General features: G+C 45.7%; 1 protein-coding gene across 14 annotated transcripts in view; it reads right to left on the reverse strand.

The window, feature by feature from the left end:
- Positions 1–17,118, reverse strand: part of LOC144099057 (uncharacterized) — a 183,607-nt gene that overhangs the window by 12,824 nt on the left and 153,665 nt on the right. For 10 of the 14 annotated variants that reach the window (XM_077632101.1, XM_077632099.1, XM_077632096.1 and 7 more), the window contains 5 exons: positions 7,058–7,162; positions 5,571–5,654; positions 4,668–4,772; positions 3,161–3,244; positions 2,264–2,368 (listed from right to left, as the gene is read on the reverse strand). In XM_077632101.1, the coding sequence (XP_077488227.1) occupies positions 2,264–2,368; positions 3,161–3,244; positions 4,668–4,772; positions 5,571–5,654; positions 7,058–7,162 (483 nt within the window). The remainder of the gene's footprint in view (positions 1–2,263; positions 2,369–3,160; positions 3,245–4,667; positions 4,773–5,570; positions 5,655–7,057; positions 7,163–17,118) is intronic. The other 4 variants (XM_077632090.1, XM_077632094.1, XM_077632095.1 and 1 more) reach the window with 3 other exon arrangements.

Consider the following 17,118-nt stretch of genomic DNA (forward strand, 5'->3'; position numbering starts at 1 on the left):
GTTGGGGCGCCGACCTTCACGATGTCGAGGCCGCCTTTTGGTCGAAGCACGATTTTAATTTCCTCCTTCGGTAGTCTGGGCATGCGTCCCGCTTTGATAACCTTTCCTTTGACATGCTTGGGTTTCGTACCTTGCTGGCCGGTGCCAGGCGCGCTCGCTCTTGCATTGATGTCATGCGTCGAATTCGCTCCGTGGTCTCGGGGTCTCGAACGCCGCGCACCGGCGGTCTTCCATCCGGCTTCTTCGGTAATTCGTCGGCGGAAATGTCTTCCCCCATCACTTGCACGTTTATTCTTGAGTCACGTTCGTCGGCTTGTGCCGCTTCGTTGGAGGGAGTCCGTATACGTGGCGCCGCGTCTGTCAGCGGCGCGCAGCGGTCACGCCGGCTAGGCCTAGCGTCTGGCGTACACGCCTAGACCTAGCGAGGCTTTGGTGGGGTCGGAGTGCAGAAAGTGCAATATCTCTGCGAATAATGGTGGCCCACCTCAAAACTGGGTATTCGTTGATGCCTCTCGACTTCACGGATCCGTTGATGAAAGGTTGGCGATGAAATGCAGTTGAAATCGCTGCGAAATGATTTGTAGAAGACAGAACCGATGTGAACGCGTCCGCTCACCTCGGCGATTGTAGCCAAAAATGTTTCTATCATTTATTAAATTTATATTGCTGATGAATGGGTAATTAACAGTGTAATTACTTTATAGCTGAATGGTACCTGATTAGAAAGAAAAAAGAAAAAACAACCACATGCTGCCGCTGGGATCCGAACCTACCACCTCCGAATTTCGTGTCCATCATCATCAGCCTGACTACACCCACTGCAGGGCAAAGGCCTCTCTCCCATGTCTCTCTGATTCACCCTGTCCTTTGCCAGCTGCGCCCACGCTATGCCTGCAAACTTCTTAATTTCATCCGCCCACCTAACCTTCTGCCGCCCCCTGCTATGCTTGCCTTCTCTTGAAATCCACTCCGTTACCCTTAAGGACCAGCGGTTATCTTGCCATTGCAGCTGCCTGCCCAAGCCCATTTCTTCCTCTTGATTTCGACTAGGATGTCATTAACCCACGTTCGTTCCCTCACCCACTCTACCCGCTTGTGGTCTACACCTATCATTTTTCTTTCCATGGCTCCCTGCGTTGTCCTTAACTTAAGCTGAACCCTTTTTGTTAGCCTCCACATTTCTGCCCCGTAGGCGAGTACCGGTAAGGTACACTTTTCTCTTCAGGAACATTGGTAAATTGCCATTGATGATCTGAGAGAACAAGCCATATGTACTTCACCCCATTCTTAGCCTTCTAGTTACTTCCCCCTCATGATCTGGATCAGCTGTCATTACCTGCCCTAAGTAGACGTATTCCTATTCCTTTACCACTTCCAGCACCTCGCTGCCAATTGTAAACTGCTGTTTCCTTGCTAGGCTGTTGAACATTACTTTGGCTTTCTGCATGTTAATTTTTAGACCCACCATTCTGCTGTGCCTGTCTAACTCATAGATCTTGATTTGCAGTTCACCTCCTGAGTGACTCAGCCAGGCAATGTCATCAGCAAATCGCAGGTTATTTAGGTAGTCTCCATTAACTGTTATCCCCAACTGTTCCCAATTCACTGCTCTACCAACTAAGCTACCCTCATCCATAGTGGTGACCGTGGTATGTGCCGTATTACCATGAGTGCCACGAGGAATGTGATTGAACGCCGAGAGCGGAAGCTTAGCAAAAACTATCTTACGCTATCTATGGCATCAAGACTGCCAGAAAAGACACTCTTGTTAAGCTATTGAGCACACAATAGCCTAACGAGGGCCTCGGTTAGCAGACAGTGGTGCACATGATCATTTCGCATGGCCACTACATTACAGGTTGCATACTGCTATATGCCGCCTAATCAAGCAGTATACATGTCTGTGGACATAACTGTTTTTGTACTGTATGGTACTCAGTCAGTCACAAGTTCTGCTTAAGGATAGTTCTAAAGAGCCCATACTATTTAAAAACCAAAAACGTAAGGACAACAAAATTTGCTTGTTGCATTTCTTGAATTTTTTTTCCTTACTGAACAAATATTCTGTTCCATATTTGAAGAAACTTTTTCTAAGTATTCAGATTCAATTTGTTTTCGAAAATTACAGTAATCGCCCACCCCCAATGAAAAGGAGTAGAGTGGTGGTGGCGAAACATTAAAAAAACTCCTAGCACCCTCAGTACAACATAGCCTTGTTGTTTTGATGGGATGCACATTGTCACCCAGTGTGAACGGCCGTTACCTTGCTGTGCTTCGCCTTCCTCGTGGTGTTTTGCTTGCTGTAGCTTGTAGGCGCCTGGAACGTGGTTGTGGTGATGCTGCAGCATCTTTCTTCGGGCTCTCCTTGCTGATAAAAAAAAGAGAGACAGAAATAAGAAACTGCATGTTGTGCATTTTCATCCCCGAAGCCCACTCATGCCCCCCTTTACCACAGGAGATCAATCAATGCAAGCAGTGATGCAGGTGTGATGTCTTGCTTGGTGATACACTTCTTATAATTCTTAATGTTTTCCCTGAAGGCTGTCATATGTATTGCAGTAAAGAGTGCTGAACAAGGACGCAATTCTTAATTTACAATTTTCAACCATTCTGATCCTTTCAAAACATTCCGAGAGGGGAAAGCCCACCTTCTAAGAGAAGCCAATTATATTTTTCCTCATTCTTAGTAAAGTGAAGCCTCATTATTTCAGCTCCCCGTTAATTCGAAAATTTTGGCTAATTCGGCCTCCCTGCTCCCTCCCGTCAAAAATGCACATAAGTCAATGGCACTACTTGTTGATTCGGAGTGAAATCACAACATTGCTGCAGATATTTGCCAGCATTGTGCCCTCACTGTACAGCTGCACCACTTCACAGTTGTCACCGAGTGCATGTGATCGAGCAAAGCCCAGATTTGTCGCAGGGCAAAATAAATTGCCATCTTCACTTGCACTCCACAAAAACTTTGTTGAAGCGGATGCCCGCTCCGAAAGAAGTTGATTGTGGGGGGAAATTGATTGCATTACTTTGTATTTTCTCCTAGAGGGGAAGCACTTTGTGTAGTGGCAATTTTACGGTAGCATCGTTTACTGTAGCAACGTTTATGTCCATTTAGGCATGCACTATCATCATCACAATGACGATTAACTAAAACGCTTGCCTTGCCCTCTTAGGCTGCTGGTCTTTTGCACTTGAGCTACCTGCCTGCTCATCCTCTGGAATTACTTCTACAGCGATAACAGGCCTTAAAAAAAAAGAAAGAATATGATGAAATAACGAGGAGCATTGGCTAAGGCTTGAGCAAATAAACATTTCAATGCATTTGTTTTTATCTTGTCTCGCACTTTGTATAACTAGTAGCTTATTGCCAGCTGCAGCTTTTGTTCAAAGAGCAGACCGATTCATGGAGCAGTCTTCAGCATGCAATTTTTTATAAACATTCCAAAATACTGCAGAGCCTGCTTGGCTGCAAGTTTTAAACAGTGTTTAAAACTTGTGACAAAAGCAAGGGCTCGGCAGCAGCGATACCGACATACACAGCTGGCCACTAAAGGGGTTAGAATTATAACGGCCAAGGCTCTCAGATGCATCGTATTTAAGCACGATAAAGAAGTTCCTGCACAGAGTAGCAGGCGCGCAACACCCACCACAATCTTGAACATTGTATAAATGAACGCGTGCGGTCACAAATAAACTTGCTAAGTCACAGGAGTGCGGTACTTGCCCCTGACAAAGCGAGAAACAGCACCATGCATCTATTGAGAAGACAAGGGAAGGGAAATAAGGGGCTCGTCATGACGTATACGTATGAAGGAAGCAAACAGTCACCGTAACCAAGGAGCATATGGGAATTTTTCTATCTTTTATTAAATTTATATTGCTGATCAATGGGTAATTAATAGTGTAATTACTTTATAGCTGAAAGGTAACTGATTCGAAAGTAGAAGAAAAAACAACCACATGCTGCCGCTGGGATCCAAACCCACCACCACCGAATTTTGTGTCCAGTGCTCCACCAACTGAGCTACACTCATCCATAGCTGCGGCCATGGTTCGTCCTGTATTATCGCGAGTGCCACGAAAATTGTGATCGAACGGCGGGAGCGGAAGCTTAGCGAAAACCGTCTTATGCTGCCTATGGCATCAAGACTCCTAGAAAAGACACTCTTCTCAAGCTATGATTCAGACAATAGTTTAACGAGGGCCTGGGTTAGCAGACAGTGGTGCACATGATCATTTCGCATGGCTACTACATTACAGTTTGCATACTGCTATATGCCGCCTAATCAAGCAGTATACATGTCTGTGGACATAAGTGTCTTTGTACTGCATGGTTCTTAGTCAGTCACAAGTTCTGCTTAAGGATAGCTCTAAAGTGCCCATACTATTTAAAAAACAAAAACGTAAGGACAACAAAATTTGCTTGTTGCATGCATATCTTGAATTTTTTTCCTTACTGAACAAATATTCTGTTCCATATTTGAAGGAATTTTTTCTAAGTATTCAGATTAAATTTGTTTTAGAAAATTCCAGTAGTCGCCCACCCCCAATGAAAAGGAGTAGAGTGGTGGTAGCAAAACATTAAAAAATTCCTAGCACCTTCAGTACAACATAGCCTTGTTGTTTTGATGGGATGCACATTGTCACCCAGTGTGAAGGGACGTTACCTTGCTGTGCTTCGCCTTCCTCGTGGTGTTTTGCTTGCTGTAGCTTGTAGGCGCCTGGAACGCGGTTGTGGTGATGCTGCAACATCTTTCTTCGGGCTCTCCTTGCTGACAAAAAAAGAGACAGAAATAAGAAACTGCATGTTGTTCATTTTCATCCCCAAAGCCCACTCATGGCCCCATTACCACAGGAGATCAATCAATGCAAGCAGTGATGCAGGTGTGATGTCTTCCTTGGTGATACAGTCCTTCAAGTTATTACCATTTTCCCTGAAGGCTGTCATATGTAATGCAGTATAGGGTGCTGAACAAGGGCACAATTTTTAATTTCCAATTTTCAACCTTTCTGAACCTCTCAAAACATTCCGAGAGGGGAAAACCCACCTCCTAACAGAAGCCAATTATACTTTTCCTCATTCTAAGTAAAGTCAAGCCTCATTAATTCGGCCCCTCTTAGTTCGAAAGTTTGGCTAATTCGGCCTCCTTGCTCCCTCCCGTCAAAAATGCACAAAAGTCAATGGCACTACATACTCGTTAATTCGGAGTGAAATCGCGACACCACTGCAGATATCTGCCAGCATTGTGCCCTCACTGTACAGCTGTACCACTTCACAGTTGTCAGTGAGTGTATGTGATCGAGCAAAGCCCAGATTTTTCACAGGGCAAAATAAATTGCCATCTTCACTTGCACTCCAGAAAAACTTTGTTGAAGCGGAAGCCCGCTCCGAAAGAAGCTGATTGTGGGGGGGAAACTGATTGCATGACTTAGTATTTTCTCCTGGAGGGGAACCCAAAGCACTTTGCTCGAGCGGCGATTTCACGGTAGCAACGTTTACTGTAGCAGGGTTTATGTCCATTTAGGCATGCACTATCATCAACACAATGACGATGAACTAAAATGCTTCCCTTGCCCTCTCATGCTGCTGGTCTTTTGCACTTGAGCTACCTGCCTGCTCATCCTCTGGAATTACTTCTGCAGCGATAACAGGCCTTAAAAAAAGAAAGAATATGATGAAATAACGAGGAGCATTGGTTAACGCTTGAGCACATAAACATTTCAATGCATTTTTTTATCTTGTCTCTTACTCTGCAGAACTAGTAGCTCATTGTCAGCTGCAACTTTTGTTCAAAGAGCAGACCGTTTCACGGAGCAGTCTTCAGCACACAATTTTTATAAACGTTCCAAAATATGGCAGAGCCTGCTTGGCTACAATTTTGAAACAGTGTTTAAAACTTATGACAAAAGAAAGGGCTCGGCAGCAGCGATACCGACATACGCAGCTGGCAACTAAAGGGGTTAGAATTAGAACGGCCAAGGCTCTTATATGCATCGTATTTAAGCACGATAAAGAAGTTCCTGCACAGAGTAGCAGGCGCGCAACACCCGCCACAACCTTGAACATTGTATAAATGAATGCGTGCGGTCACAAATAAACGTGTCAAGTCACAGGAGTGCAGTACTTGCCCCTAACAAAGCCAGAAATAGCACCATGCATCTATTGAGAAGACAAGGGAAGGGAAATAAGGGGCTCGTTATGACATATACGTATGAAGGAAGCAAACAGTCATCGAAACCAAGGAGCATATGGGAATTTTTCTATCTTTTATTAAATTTATATTGCTGATCAATGGGTAATTAATAGTGTAATTACTTTATAGCTGAAAGGTAACTGATTCGAAAGTAGAAGAAAAAACAACCACATGCTACCGCTGGGATCCAAACCCACCACCACCGAATTTTGTGTCCAGTGCTCTACCAACTGAGCTACCCTCATCCATAGCTGCGGCCGTGGTTCGTCCTGTATTATCGCGAGTGCCAAGTGGAATATGACCGAACGGCGAGAGCGGAAGCTTAGCGAAAACTGTCTTATGCTGCCTAAGGCATCAAGACTCCCAGAAAAGACACTCTTGTCAAGCTATTGATTCAGACAATAGTTTAACGAGGGCCTGGGTTAGCAGACAGTGGTGCACATGATCATTTTGCATGGCTACTACATTACAGGTTGCATACTGCTATATGCTGCCTAATCAAGCAGTATACATGTCTGCGGACATAAGTGTTTTTGTCCTGCAAGGTATTTAGCCAGTCACAAGTTCTGCTTAAGGATAGCTCCAAAGAGCCCATAGTTTTTAAAAACCAAGAACATAAGGACAACCAAATTTGCTTGTTACCGTTTTCTTTATTTTTTTTCCTTACCGAACAAATATTCGGTTTCATACTTGAAGGAATTTTTCTAAATATTCGTATTTAATTTGTTTTAAAAAATTCCAGTAATCGCCCACCCCCAATGAAAAGGAATAGAGTGGAGGTAGCGAAACATTAAAAAACTCCAAGCACCCCCAGCCGTGTTTTGATGGGATGCACATTGTCACCCAGTGTGAAGGGCCGTTACCTTGCTGTGCTTCGCCTTCCTCGTGGTGTTTTGCTTGCTGTATCTTGTTGGCGCCTGGAACGTGGTTGTGGTGATGCTGCAGCATCTTTCTTCGGGCTCTCCTTGCTGATAAAGAAAGAGAGACAGAAATAAGAAACTGCACGTTGTGCATTTTAATCCCCAAGGCCCACTCATGGCCCCATTACCACAGGAGATCAATCAAGCAGTGTTGAGAAGGTGTGATATCTTGCTTGGTGATACAGTCCTTCTAGTTATTACCATTTTCCCTGAAGGCTGTCATATGTATTGCAGTAAAGAGTACTGAACAAGGACGCAATTCTTAAATTCCAATTTTCAACTTTCTGATCCTTTCAAAACATTCCGAGAGGGGAAAACCCAACTCCTAAGAGAAGCCAATTAGACTTTTCCTCATTCTTAGCACAGCCAAACCTCATTATTTCAGCTCCCTGTCAATTCGAAAATTCGGATAATTCGACCTCCCTGCTCCCTCTCTTCAAAAATGTACACAAGTCAATGGCACCACACACTCGTTAATTCGGAGTGAAATCGTGACACTGCTGCAGCATTGTGCCCTCGTGACACTGCTGCAGCATTGCGCCCTCACTGTACAATTGCATCACTTCACAGTTGCCATTGAGCGCATGTGATTGAGCAAAACCCAGACTTTTCAGAGGGCAAAATAAATTGTCGCCTTCACTTTAACTCTGCAATAACTTTGTCGAAGTGGAAGCCCGCTCTAAAAGGAGTTGATTGCACTACTCTGTACCATCTGCTGGAGAGGAAACCAAAACACTTTGCTGTAGCAGCAATTTCACTGTAGCAAGGTTTACGTGCATGTAGGCATGCACTGTCGCAGGAGTTCTCAACCTTATTCGCCCCAAGGAACCACAACAGCCTTCAACATGTGCCAAGGAGCACCCCCCCTCTCACAATTGGTCAATGTTGCTGTTTCTTGCTGTTTTATTCGCTTCTGTACCACGTTTATGCTCGTAATTTGCGCACTTTTTCTTTGAATTCCAAAAGGAGATGCACAAATTATGCGAAAATTTCCTGAGCACGTCCTAAAGAGCTCTACAAAGGTTATAAGACTTTATATATATACTGTATATTGCCGCCAATACATCAACCTTCCATCTCACACCCCTCCATGAACAACAAAAAAGTTGGCTTCAAATATAAGACGTATACCACTCATGCCCTGCCCCATGTTACGTAGTTCCCCGCAAGATGCGATGATGGCGCGTGCGCAGCTCAAAAACAAAAAGCGAGCAACGATACAACCGCGAAGCCAGCAGTGGGAAGCAAAGAAGATAACATGCGATATGATGACGTGCTCGCATGCAGTCCGACTGACTAGCGGCAAACTGAACAGCAAACAGTTTGGTAGTTTTGGATTCGGGCATGCGCGCAACTGTTCATCCGGAAAAGTGACCGCCAGTATGAGCGAGGCGGGTAAACCGCGCACAATTGGTGCCCTCGCCACTTGCACATTTCGCAACCGTGCACGGCGACGCGGCCGTGCCATTCTTCCCAAGCCTGCCTTGCGCGCAAATGTACACATGCTAGTAGGTTGGCCCAGCAGAGTGCAAAATATGCACGTAAATGTTTTTTTTTAATCCGGGTATAAAGTTAGGGGTGTGCAAATTACAAGAGTAAATACGGTAATTTTTATTTTTTAGCTGTTAGCAATCAGTTTTCTATTCAATGTCCATGTCTCGCTCATGCTCAAACCTTCAACCCCAAGACAAAAATGCAAAAAAACTAGTCACGTTCACCCGCATTCGCACACTCGTCTGGCTGGGCTGAGCACAGAATAACGTGAAGCCTCATCCAACTTTCACTGGCTGTCTGCCATGCACTGCTCTCGCGTCAGCACAGCGTCAGAACCCTGCTGCTTTTGCGGCGCAAAACTCCGCCCCAGCGTCACCGATGCCATCGAATCGTACGGAAAAACTCCCAATGAGACGCACACGCCACTTTCAGTTTCCATGAGCACAAGTGCACGTAACACGCATCGCTATATGCGCCATGCCCCTTACACACCACCTTACCAGCGTTCTAAATGCATGTGCACAGGCACAGCTTGGCCACAGCAGTGTCTTGGCACCCTGCCAATTTCGCAGGACAAGCCACGGATGCCTGCGCTCCCGGATGCCTGCGCTCCCGTCAACACATAAACACGCGCTGCCATTACTGGCACTCAGCATCTTGGCGTGCTGCCAAGGCCTGTGCTACAGATGGCACAGATGCGAAACTGTGGGAGAGCTAATGCTCTGAAATAAGTTTTAACAAACCAGGCACTATTTCTGCTTTGCGCACGACCGTGAGAAGTGTACAGGAAAGGGGGTACAGGCCAGTGTGTGTTCTTGCGGAACCCACAAAAGCAGCCCGTGGAGCCCAAGGTAAGCAAGGGGTTCCATGGAACCCAGTTTGAGAACCCCTGCACTATCATCATCACAATGATGATTAACTAAAACGCTTACCTAGCCCTCTTAGGCTGCTTGCCTTCTGCACTTTCTGGAGCAACAACAGGCCTTAAAAAAGAAATAGAAAGAAATAACGAGGAGCATTGGCTAATGCTTGAGCACATAAACACTGCAATGCATTTGTTTTTATCTTGTCTGGACTTGGCACAACTAGCAGCTCACTGGTGCAACGTTTGTCCAAAAAGCAGACCGATTCTGTTGTGTCTTCGTCATGCTAGAGTGCTGCACGTGCGCCGAACACTTCTATTCCTTCTTTCCACTTGCACTTCTTTTCTCACTTCAGGGGATAAAAGCCATCACATGCCCCAAATAAACATCTTCTGTGTTCGAGCTGTCTGTGCTCCGTAACTGTCCGGGCCGCAGGCCATGGCTGTGCAACAGTGGCGACGAGCCAGGATACCCCACAGGTGGTGAGAGAAGACCCGGAATCGGCATCCGCGAAGGCAGCCTCACAGATGACAAGCATGGCTCATCATATGCTACCTGCTTTCAATGAAGATACACATAAGTGGAAGCCGTATCTCGTTAAGGCAGAGGCCTACTTTGAAGCTAACGAAATCACCGATTCGGCCAAGAAGAGAGCACTGCTCATGGCAGCATTGAGCACACAAACCGTGCAAGTATTAGCCGGCAAAGTCGCACCAAAAGCTTTGAGCTTCGAGCAAGTCGTTGAGGTGATAAGCGAGTACTATGATCCGAAGCGACATGACATAACTGAGAGTTTAAAGTTTTTTTAATCGCGGCCAGATGGAAGGGGAATCTGTCACGCAGTTCCTGGTGGAAATAAAACGCATAGCCGATAACTGCATTTTTGTCAACGCCCTGGAACGGATGCGCAAGGATCGTATTGTGTGCGGTGTTCGGTCAAGGGCCCCACAGAAGCAACTGTTGGCAAAGGCCGACCTCACGCTGGCGGAGGCTGAAGCGCTCGCAATTTCGGTTGAAACTGCTGAAAATGACGGTTTGAAAATGTCATCAGAGCCAAAGGCTCTATTGAAATTGCAGGCGGCTCGAAAAACACCCTCCGGGGAAAACAGAAAGGCTGAAGAACATCTGGAATGCGGAAGGTGTGGCAGCTCGAAACACATCGATGTAAGCTACGGATGGGCAAATGCACGTTGTTATCGCTGTGGTTAGCGGGGACACCTTGCTAAGAAATGTCAAAGCCACCCTAACCGCGGAAGGTTAGCTGGCAGAGCGATGCACACAGATGCACTGGCAATAACGGAAACCACGCCAATGTACGATGGCAGAGACGAAGTCCACCTTTGGAAATTGGTTTCAGACCGTAAAAATTTTCTCAAGCCACCAATTCGCTGCTCATTTATATGGGGCGGCGTCCAAGTAGCAATGGAAGTTGACACCGGGTCGCCAGTATGTGTCGTTTCTCGGGACTGTACATGAAGCATCAAAACCATTGGCCTGCCTTGAAGCTGTCAAGTGTGAAGTTGTTGTGCTACGCAGAGCGATTACCGGTGCTGGGTGACCTGACATTATGTGTCGGCTTCAGAGATGTGCTCGTGGACTGTCCCCTCACGGTGCTCGACCGCGAAGGGCCAAGCCTATGCGTAAGGGACCTGCTGATGCTGCTGGACATAGCTGGCGCTCTGGTGCTACATGCGGCTCCAGCCTGCGGAGCCAGAGAAACAAGCGAAACGGACACCTGCAAGGTTAAGGCCATTTTCACAGACTACCAGGACATATTCACCACAGAACGCGGCCTAATGAAGGGTCCTCCAGTAAGCCTGCACCTCAAAGATGGAGCAATACCAAAGTTTTGTAAGGCGAGATCTCTTCCTTATGCCCTACGCGACAAGGTAGCTTTGGAGCTAGACCGAGTCGTTTCCCTTGGCGTCTTATCGCCAGTCAGCCATTGAGATTGGGTAACGCTCATAGTGCCAGTGCTAAAGAAAGATGGATCCGCACGGATTTGTGGCGATTCTAAAGCTACATTGAACCCTGTTTACGCAACTGAACAATATCCTATTCCTGTAATCAAGGATATGTTTGCAGTTTTAAGTGGCAGTGAATGTTTCAGCACCCTTGACTTGCGAGACACTTACAGTCAGGTACCTTGAGACGAAGCCGCACTCAAACTTTGTGTCATCAATACGCACAAAGCCTTATTTTGCTATAATCGGCTTCCGTTCGGAATATCGTCTACACCGTCGATTTTCAAAAAAAAAATCGACACAATTATCAGTGGTTTACCCGGCGTGCAAGCCTACCTTGATGATGTAATCGTTTACGAGAAGAAAAGCGATAATCGAGAGCGATTGAAAGCCGTCATAGAGCATTTTCGGGATCATGGAGTGAAGTTGCGGTATGACAAATGCAAATTTCGACAACCGGCTGTTGTATACCTCAGACATCGCATTGGCGGTGAGGGCCTCCATCCAATCGAAAACAACGTGGAAGCTATTATGCGCGCACCTTATCCGTGGAACGTGACCGAACTGCGGTCATTTATCGGAATGTTGACTTTCTGCGCAAAATTTTTGCCAAACATGTCAACGTACCTAGCACCTCTGTATCAACTATTGCAAAGAAACGCGCGGTGCCAATGGAAAGCACCGAAAAAGGCTGCCTTTGATGCAGCGAAACAATGTCTGAAAAATGCTCCAATTCTTGTACATTTCGACTTTACAAAGGAACTCAAGCTAGAGTGTGATGCGTCGTCGCTCGGAGCAGTTCTGTTTCATTCTATCAACAACGTACACAGACCTATTGGTTTTAGCTCAAGAACACTGACCCAAGCATAGCGGAACTGCTCCCAGTTAGAACGTGAAGCGGTGGCACTGATTTTCAGTCTAACAAAATTCCGGGACTATCTTCTAGGTCGTGAATTTACGTTGGTCACGGATCATCAACCACTCGTCAGCCTGCTGAGACCTGACCGCCAGACACCGACTATGGTGGCTGCACGAATTCAACGCTGGGCACTGTACCACGGAGGCTACATTTACATGCTTCAGTATATTCCTTGGAAACAACTACTCAACTAGGATGCTCTCAGCAGACTGCCACAGTAGACCACCAGAGACGGAGGTGAAGGTGAGCCCCCAGAATACATCCTCGCACTAGAAAGCTTAAATGAAGGTGTAGTCTCAACGCATGAACTGAAGAATCTAACGGCCGTCGACGCGACATTGCGTAAGGTTTAGCATTACGTGTTGCGCGGTTGGCCACCAAGCAAGACAAACACAAAGTCTGATTTAGCACCTTATTACGAGCGTAGACTAGAATTTTTCTTGGCCCATGACCTCGTATACTGGGGAAATCGTGTCGTCATACCAAGTGACGCCAGAGAGCGCTTCCTGCAACTTCTTCACGAACCCACCAAGGATCATCGGCTATGAAAGCCGTGGCACGCTCCCTATTTTGGTGGCCAGGACTTGACTGCGACATAGAACAGCACGCGGCCAATTGTGGAAATTGCATAGCAAATCTACCTACGCCACTGGCTGCACCTTCCCTGAACTGGCAGAAGGCTGAAGAACGGTGGTCTCAGATCCATATAGACTTCGCCGGACCCGTAACGGGGAAGATGATCCTTGTGGTAGTGGACGCGCACTTCAAATGGATCGAAGCGATTCCTATGAAGCATGCAAATGTAGAAAGCACAATAAGGGCTCTGAGGAGCATGTATGCCCGTTTCAGTGTGCCACGTACAATAGTATCTGACAACGGCAAACAGTTCACGAGTAAGGAATTTGCCACATATACAGCAAATACAACATTACGCATCTGTGCACGGCACCTTTTCACCAACAGTCAAATGGAGCTGCTGAAAGGGCGGTGCGACCGATAAAGAAGGGTATTGAGAAAATAAAGGGCAGCGATCTCAATGAGAAATTGGTTTGGCTGTTGTTCAATTATAGACGAACACCTGTGATGACTGGGAAATTGCCTTCAGAGATGCTCCTCTAAGATCGCGTCTATACACCTGCTTCCCTGTGAATGTTACAGGTCCAACTGAGGAGAGCCACGACTGGACACTGCCACCAGACAGCAGTGTGTACGTCCCCAATTACGGACAGGGAGAGAAGTGGATGCCTGGTCATGTCAAATCGGCGACAGGAGCACGGATGGTAAACGTAGAGACTCCCACTGCCATCGTCAAGCGACACGTCGATCAGGTGTGCCGCCGCTCGGATTCATCACCAAGGTTTCCGGTCACCGATATGACTGCTCGCGGTCCAGGGTCCAACCAGACGGCAGGTCCCAGCACGGCCGCCAATGCAACCACTCCCTTGGAAGCGGCCGCCCCAGATGATTCTTCAGATACAGCCCAATTTGCGAGCAACAACATTCAACCTCGCACCCCTCCTCTCCCACCTATCTTGAGTCCGGTCGAAGCTTCGCAGCAAGTCCTGCGCCAGTCAACGAAGCAGCGCAAGCCAGTGCAATGGTTCCATTTTTGAGGAGAGGGCAGTGTTGTATCTTCGTCATGCTAGAGCGCTGTGTGTGCGCCGAACACTTCCATTCCTTCTTTCCTCTCCCACTTCCCTTCCCACTTCAGGAGATAAAAGCCATCACACGCCCCAAATAAACGTCTTCTATGGTCGAGCTGTCTGTGCCTCGTAACTGTCCGGGCCGCAAGCCATGGCTATGCAACAGATTCACAGAGAGTCTTCAGCATACAATTTTTTATAAACATTCCAAAATACGCCAGAGCCTGCTTGCTCAATATGGCATACCACGTTTACCTGAACGTTATGCAACCACTATTGTAATGTGAAGGTCAACTTTACTGGCACGGAAAGGAAAAAAAAATGAAAGAACAGGAATGCACACAATGAACAAGGGAGCAATATACAGAAAGTTGGGCAGAGGGAAGTTGCTGGCTCACGCAACGCGTAGCGGCGTTGCGTGAGCCGCGGCAGCCATTGCGGAGGTGGCGGCGGCTGCTGCAGCAGTCTCTATGTCAGTGCAATTTCAGAGAATTTCACCATGTTTGTGACATCGAGTAATGGGGTTTTCGGTATATATTTTGAAGGTGATTTCACCTACATTTATTTTTTATTTTGGTTTCCTTTCTGCATTGTGTTTTTGTGTCTTTCTGCACGAACTGCATGTAATGAAAACCTGGATGTAACGAAAAATCGCGGACTTTTTTAAACATCGTTATATCCAGGTTTAACTGTACGCATACTCCTGGAAGAGGTGCATACTATAGTAAGATAAAACATAAAAAAAAGCAGTTAACACTGGGCCATGGTCCGCGGCGCACTGTATCACTCCGCTAGCCAGTCACAAAAGTAAACGAAATAAGCATTTCAATGTTTGACTTTATTAAACAAGCCAGGTATCAAAATTCTAGAGCTCATAACTTTTTTCTTGTGATTAGCTTCTTGCTTAGGTGACAAGAGAAGTTTTAACAACAGGCTACTTTTTGTCGTGGAGGAATTTTGTGCGGCGGTCCTGAATGTGGGCGGAACTTCACTGCAGACTTAAGTTGTATCCGACTATAGAGCAGCAATTTATCACCAAATATTTGGGCAAGGCACCCATGCCTGGTAATAAATGTACAGGTGCTGCATCACTCATTGTTTTAATTACCCCATTTGCTTACAATGTCCTTGGATTGGTACCCACGTTATGTAATGCCATGAATGCAACCACCGATTATAAGCTAAACATTCTTCACATGCTTTAATTTGTTGTCAGCGGGGAGGGTCTCTGAAGGTATGTTTGCCAACAGCACATACGAGTAAGATCATGTTGAAAACATCAGCAATGTAGGCATACTGTGTCTGAATTATTGGCATATCGAAATAAATCTACTGTAGGGAGATTTAATACTGTGTCTGAATTGGTGGCATATCAAAATAAATCTGCCATAAGGAGATTTAACATTCGCAGAACTTGTACACATAAAACTTGTGGAAAAGAAATGGTTTCAGTGCATACTCCATGGCTTACCTTACCTTTACCACAGTTACAAGAAATAGCTTAAAGTATTTTTTACTTTTAAAAGGGAAAACGGGTCTTAGAAAAAAAATATTAATGGCATCACAATTACGAAATTTTCAGGAAACATGTAGTTCGGCATGCTGATTCCAAATATGTACTTTAATTTTATGTGAAAAAAGTTCTCACGTACTTATGTGATATTTTAGGTAACTTTTTGCCGACAACTTTCAAAAAATTAAGCTGCAGCGAACATGCTAAATGTGTAAAGATAAAATTATCATCCTGCTTATCATAGAACTTAAGTTAGAGGGTTTTGAATTTTCTACTTCTGAAAAAGGAAGAAAACATTGCATTTGCATTTGTTAAGTGCAGTTCATAGCCCTAAAGCACAACTTCTATGACAGGCAGGATGATAATCTTGCCTTGCCCCCCATAAGTTTACAGCACTTTTCTTTCCTTGCTTGGCGCTGACGCAAATTCTTCCGGCTGTCATTTACTGTTGCGTACAGAGCCAGCTGCACACGTCTGATACATCTGTAAAGTGTGGGGCATTGCTGAAGCCAACACGTGAACCAATTTGCACGACAGGCACTGGTGGCTGAATTTACTTTACCCTGAGACCAGCAGAGTGGCCATAAAGAGATCTGCAACAAATACTCAATGCTACATGTTCTCAATACAATTCAAGTTTCGCAAAAAGCCAAGCAACACAAGTGATCCTGTCAGCCTAGCGAGGCAAGCATTATCATTAAGTGCAAATGTTTGTTACCTTGCTGTGCTCCGCCTTCCTCGAGGTGGTGTTTTGCCTGCCATCGCTTGCCATGTAACGTTTTTCTTTGATCTCTCCTTGCTGCTGACACGGAGAGAGAAAACAAAGAAGCCACTCACTCAGATTTTCACAGCTAAGCGCTGCTAAGTAAAGGTAGAGGGGAGAGGGAAACAAGATATTCTGAGGACTACAGGGCACCGTTACAGTACAATGTGCTTCTTGCAAAGATCTGTTTGTTTGTATGTTTTTAAGCTGTCGTATGAACAGCAACAAATGTTGCTAAGCAACAGTACCTATACCAAGGCGCCTTTACTTTCCTTTTCAATGCTCCGAATTTACATTCAGGTTTTTCCGTGCAAACTTTGCCACAAACTCCACACAAAAATGCTTAGCACCCACTGAAGAAATATTCTACACTGCATGACTTGCATGACATCCTCATGGTAGCTGTATAAAATCTCTAACATTAATTCCCAAAGCAAGAGTGCTGTACCGCCAAAGACGCATGGGCATCCAATTCTGCCACAAGTGGATATCATGCAACCAACTCCAAATTCTGATGGGTCATTAAACCAGCACCCCTCCTTATGACAGTCTTTAAAGACAGCACGTCAGTTACATGACTACAAACACAGTGGCCTTCTTGCAGTGGGCATAATTGGGCATAAGTCCCCATCCTAAGCAAGCCTTAAATGATGTTCCAACAACACAAGACTAAATGCCTTTTAGTTGTACAATCAACTCACGGCCAATCTCAAAGAGAACAGAAATTTGTTCAAATTATACTAAGTTCAAATTAAGGGCACTCTTCCTTACACATTTGATGCTGAGTGGACCAAGGCATCAGTTCGAATTAACAAGACACCACAGTACAGGAATTTGTGAGGCAG

The sequence above is a fragment of the Amblyomma americanum genome, chromosome 7 (assembly GCF_052857255.1).
Source record: "Amblyomma americanum isolate KBUSLIRL-KWMA chromosome 7, ASM5285725v1, whole genome shotgun sequence".
NCBI classification, from domain to species: domain Eukaryota; kingdom Metazoa; phylum Arthropoda; class Arachnida; order Ixodida; family Ixodidae; genus Amblyomma; species Amblyomma americanum.